General features: G+C 52.5%; 1 protein-coding gene across 1 annotated transcript; it reads right to left on the reverse strand.

Annotated features, from left to right (window-relative positions):
* Window positions 1-218: 218 nt before the first annotated feature.
* GLOTRDRAFT_44070 (uncharacterized protein) lies at window positions 219-676 on the reverse strand (the record flags this gene model as incomplete). Its single annotated transcript, XM_007869019.1, has 4 exons — window positions 219-291; window positions 349-389; window positions 446-490; window positions 539-676. The coding sequence occupies 4 exons, from the start codon at window positions 674-676 to the stop codon at window positions 219-221; spliced, it is 297 nt and encodes a 98-aa protein (XP_007867210.1).
* Between the last annotated feature and the right edge of the window lie 3,165 nt (window positions 677-3,841).

Consider the following 3,841-nt stretch of genomic DNA (forward strand, 5'->3'; position numbering starts at 1 on the left):
ACGCTCATCTGCCTGGAGGTGGAGCATGGCGAGGATCCGGCAGAACTTCTTAGGGCACCATCGGTATTTTCAAGGCAAGAGGACGGCGGCGATTTAGAACTAGAAGCCTCGCGTTGGCTCGCCGCTTGCATCTGCGCTTGAACCCATCGGGGATGCGGCTTGTTCTTGAGCTAAGTGGACGACATTCAGCACAGGGAGGCAACGTCCGGTTAGGGTGGTTATACCTCTCTGATCACTCGCTCAAGTTCAGCTACGCGACTCTGAAGTCGTGACTTCTCGTCCTGGTCATCGCTTCTGGACAGGTCTTGTTAAGAGAGGTGAGCCGGAGTTCGTGGCACACGTACTGACCGCTGAGAAGGGTCGTCTATCTCATATATACACAACCCCGTCTGCAAAGTACATCGGTAAGTAGGAATTAGAGCACCGCCGGCGATGGCGAACATACCAAGCCGAGCTGTGTGCATCGACCACAGGGCCGCTTTCTATCGCACTACAGAATTGTTAACACCGGGTACGGTGCAGTGGGAAACTGCCATACCATACGCTTAGAAGTATGACAGTTCAGGCATGATTGCGTAGTCCTGTTGCGTCGGCGTTTCCTGTGGTCGGTGTCGGCAGTCTGGGCAGAGCCCTCGCTTGTACCGCGCTTTCTGCGAGTAGGGGCTTCGGATGACATGACGGATGGTTCCCGATACACTTCAGGTAGTGGGTAGGTAGCAATGTTTCGTACTTGTAATGAGCCTGGAGGTTTTAAATCTCCGAGCCACCAAGAGTAATCCGAAAAGGAGTAAGAGCGGAGGGGGCACGTGAAGCACTGCAAGCGTCCCTTGAACCCAAGGGGGAAACAAGGACACCATTGAAAGCTTTAACATTAAGTAGGGTCGGGGAGCCAAGATCGAAGCCGCCGAGATAAAGATCGAGAGCCCTGTGAAAGAGGTCAACCTACATCCATGAGAATGCGACGGAAGAAGCGTACAGTCAACATTCACTCACTGATTGCGCGCCAGTACAGGGGGATTGTGAGTTCGGAGCCACCCACCCGCTGTATGACGGCATTTCATTCGAGAAAGACTGGAGCACCGAGAAGAGCATATCAGTCAGTTCGGGTATTCTCTGTTGGCGTCACTCGCGAAAGCAGTACTTACGGCAGCCGCATCCAATGACTACTCATGGGAAGATCGCACTCATGGAAGTTTGATTGAGTCCTACCTCCATCGGTTACTGATGCTGCCGAGACACTCAGGATACCCAGAACGTCCGTGCCACTGGCAGTGATGCAGTTTTCGGATGAAATTGCGGGTGACACCGGCGTGTAACCAGAGCTGCAAGTCGCGCCGCCTACGTGGTAGGGTTCGAGATACCGTCCCAATTGGCTGTCGTGGAGATACCCGGCCGCAAGTGACGCTTCAAAAATAGGCGTCTCCAAGCATGCGCAGGTAGATGTCTGCGACAATGGAATAATATATCGCTCAGGATGCCGGATGTGATTAATCACTGATCAATCCGTATACTGGTATTAGGGACGGCCAGCCGAAACAGCTTTCTGTTATACGAACAAGTTACGCTGATTGGACTTGAACGTTACCGAGTCAGCTCCAGTCGCTGGAAGATCCTAGAACCAAGCCTTCAATTCGCGAAGTCAAGGGTCCAGCGACTGTCCGGAACTAGTCTGCGTCAGGGCGCATTGCCAGACACATAGGCATAGGGTCCATAGGGCAATACACGCCCGTATCAGTTATCATTCCTGCTTCCCTTTCCGACAAATCACGAAGTCCAGATGGCGGGACAAGGTCACAATGAGCCCTCTTGGAAACTGAGTGTGTGCTCCCGAGCGTAGGGCATCCTCAAAGCCGATCCCGACTTATTGAACGCTCAACCTATCCCATTGGTTTGTCGCCCATTGGGGCCGCGCACATTTCTCGCCAGCTCCACGGAAAAGAATTCCCCCTCCTGGAACAGCACCACGTACCACGAAGATAGTGCATGTTCCGTTGCAATTGTATTCGGTTCGATGACTATGTTGGGACTTGTTCTTTTGAAGTGGTAATTAGAACCGCAGTAACCGCTCAGAATATTGCCAATTTCCTCACATGAGAAGTGGTTTGAGAGACCTTGGGGGAGGGCCTTCGGATACCACATAGGGCGCAATCGGGTCGATTGTCCAAGTCTCCCACGACAGCACTGCGCTCGACCACCCCAACTAACTGCCTGATAGGAACGCAGGATAACAGATTTCATTCGTAACAAAACCTGACCTTCTCATCAGCCTTTGAGCAAGGGCGGTCACATCCGGGGATCCTGCCAAGAACACAAGCCTAGGTACCGCCATACGATAAGCGACCGGAAGGGTTCTCGAGGGAGGGAATTCAAGCCTATCTATCATAAAGAGGATCAGACGCCATGTGAAACCGAGCAACTCACTATAGCGGGCAGTCAATCGCCCAAATCCCACGCTTCGCTTCATCTTACCGACACTTCCAATCCCCCGCCAAGCATCCCGACAGTGAAAGCCTGGCATAGTGCTACCTGTCCGGATAATAACCTTCCTGGCGCGTCGAACTGCCAGAGCTCATGACTCGAGCAGGTTGATACTCCCCTACCCAACAAAACCCAGGAGGTCATGGTGCAGGTCAAGGCCGCAAAATTATCACATCGACCCACATGGAAGGCCATAAAACAGGCCATCCTGCGGGTGACAGGACTTGGCGGGGAAGACGACGTAAGACAACAGGACTGAGTGGTGACTATGATTACCATACCTTCCTGAATTGGACGCAGCACTCCTCGAACTACTACATTGTCTTCAAGGTCGCAAGGCCAACGATAACTGATATAAGACCATCGGGACCGTGGGCGACATCCAGAGCATTTGGCCCACAGTGAACCTTCACAGTACCAGCCGGTTATGGACTGAGCATTGCCTGCATGCCAGTGGATGCTTCGAGAGTTGTACCACACCACACAAGGGGAACAAAACAGAGCTGTTCCACATCGGTTCCGGACAACGGCTATCTTGGCGTTCAGTCTTCGGTCCATTGTGCGGATGGGCTTGGCACTGGGCGTCCTATTCCTCGGGGATTCCCATGTTTCCGACGACGTCCATACAGCCGTGCTAAATACAGAGAGATAGATAAGTAAGACGATCTCAGCAGGACAAGAACCCGAGTTTGGTCCCCTCTTACCCATATAGAGCACTCTGATACATTTATGTATATCTTTAACTTGCCTCGTCGACATTGGCCAGGACCAACAAAAAGCCTATCATCCATTCGAACTAAGCCGTGATGGTTACGGAGCGTCCATCCATGATTATGGGCTCACTGAATGACACCTTCGGAAAGGCCATACACACCACCAGTTAATAATGCGGATTCCGGAGGTCCTCTGGCATGATTTCCACGCCTGTCAAACTCGAAGGAAGTATGTGACTACTTTGTGCCATACCACATCAAACTTGACAGCGATGAGTACCCCCAAGCACTCTACATGAGCCCAACTACGCGTTGCTGGCAGTATCGAGTGTAAAAGGCAACATTATTAGAGTGTCATTGAGAGGAGCTTTGTGGCAGATATGCAGGCGGAAATTTGACGACGCCGGAATGATTATCTGAGGAAGTCGTAGAGCTCGGGATCGGGCCGATATTCGCACAGAGACCGAGAGCCTGAGCGCCTGAGCGCCTGTAGCCGTTAAGCTTAGCTGCCTGGTAGCTGGAGGCTGTTGAAACGTTGAAGGCCAGCACGAAAGACGTACTGTGGGGAAAAAAGCCGTCCATGTCGGAAGTACTGCCAGCCACCGTGACGCCTAACCCGCGCGAGCTGAGTAGGAAGTCTTCCCCCCCCC

Source organism: Gloeophyllum trabeum, assembly GCF_000344685.1.
Source record: "Gloeophyllum trabeum ATCC 11539 unplaced genomic scaffold GLOTRscaffold_00009, whole genome shotgun sequence".
Lineage (NCBI taxonomy): Eukaryota > Fungi > Basidiomycota > Agaricomycetes > Gloeophyllales > Gloeophyllaceae > Gloeophyllum > Gloeophyllum trabeum.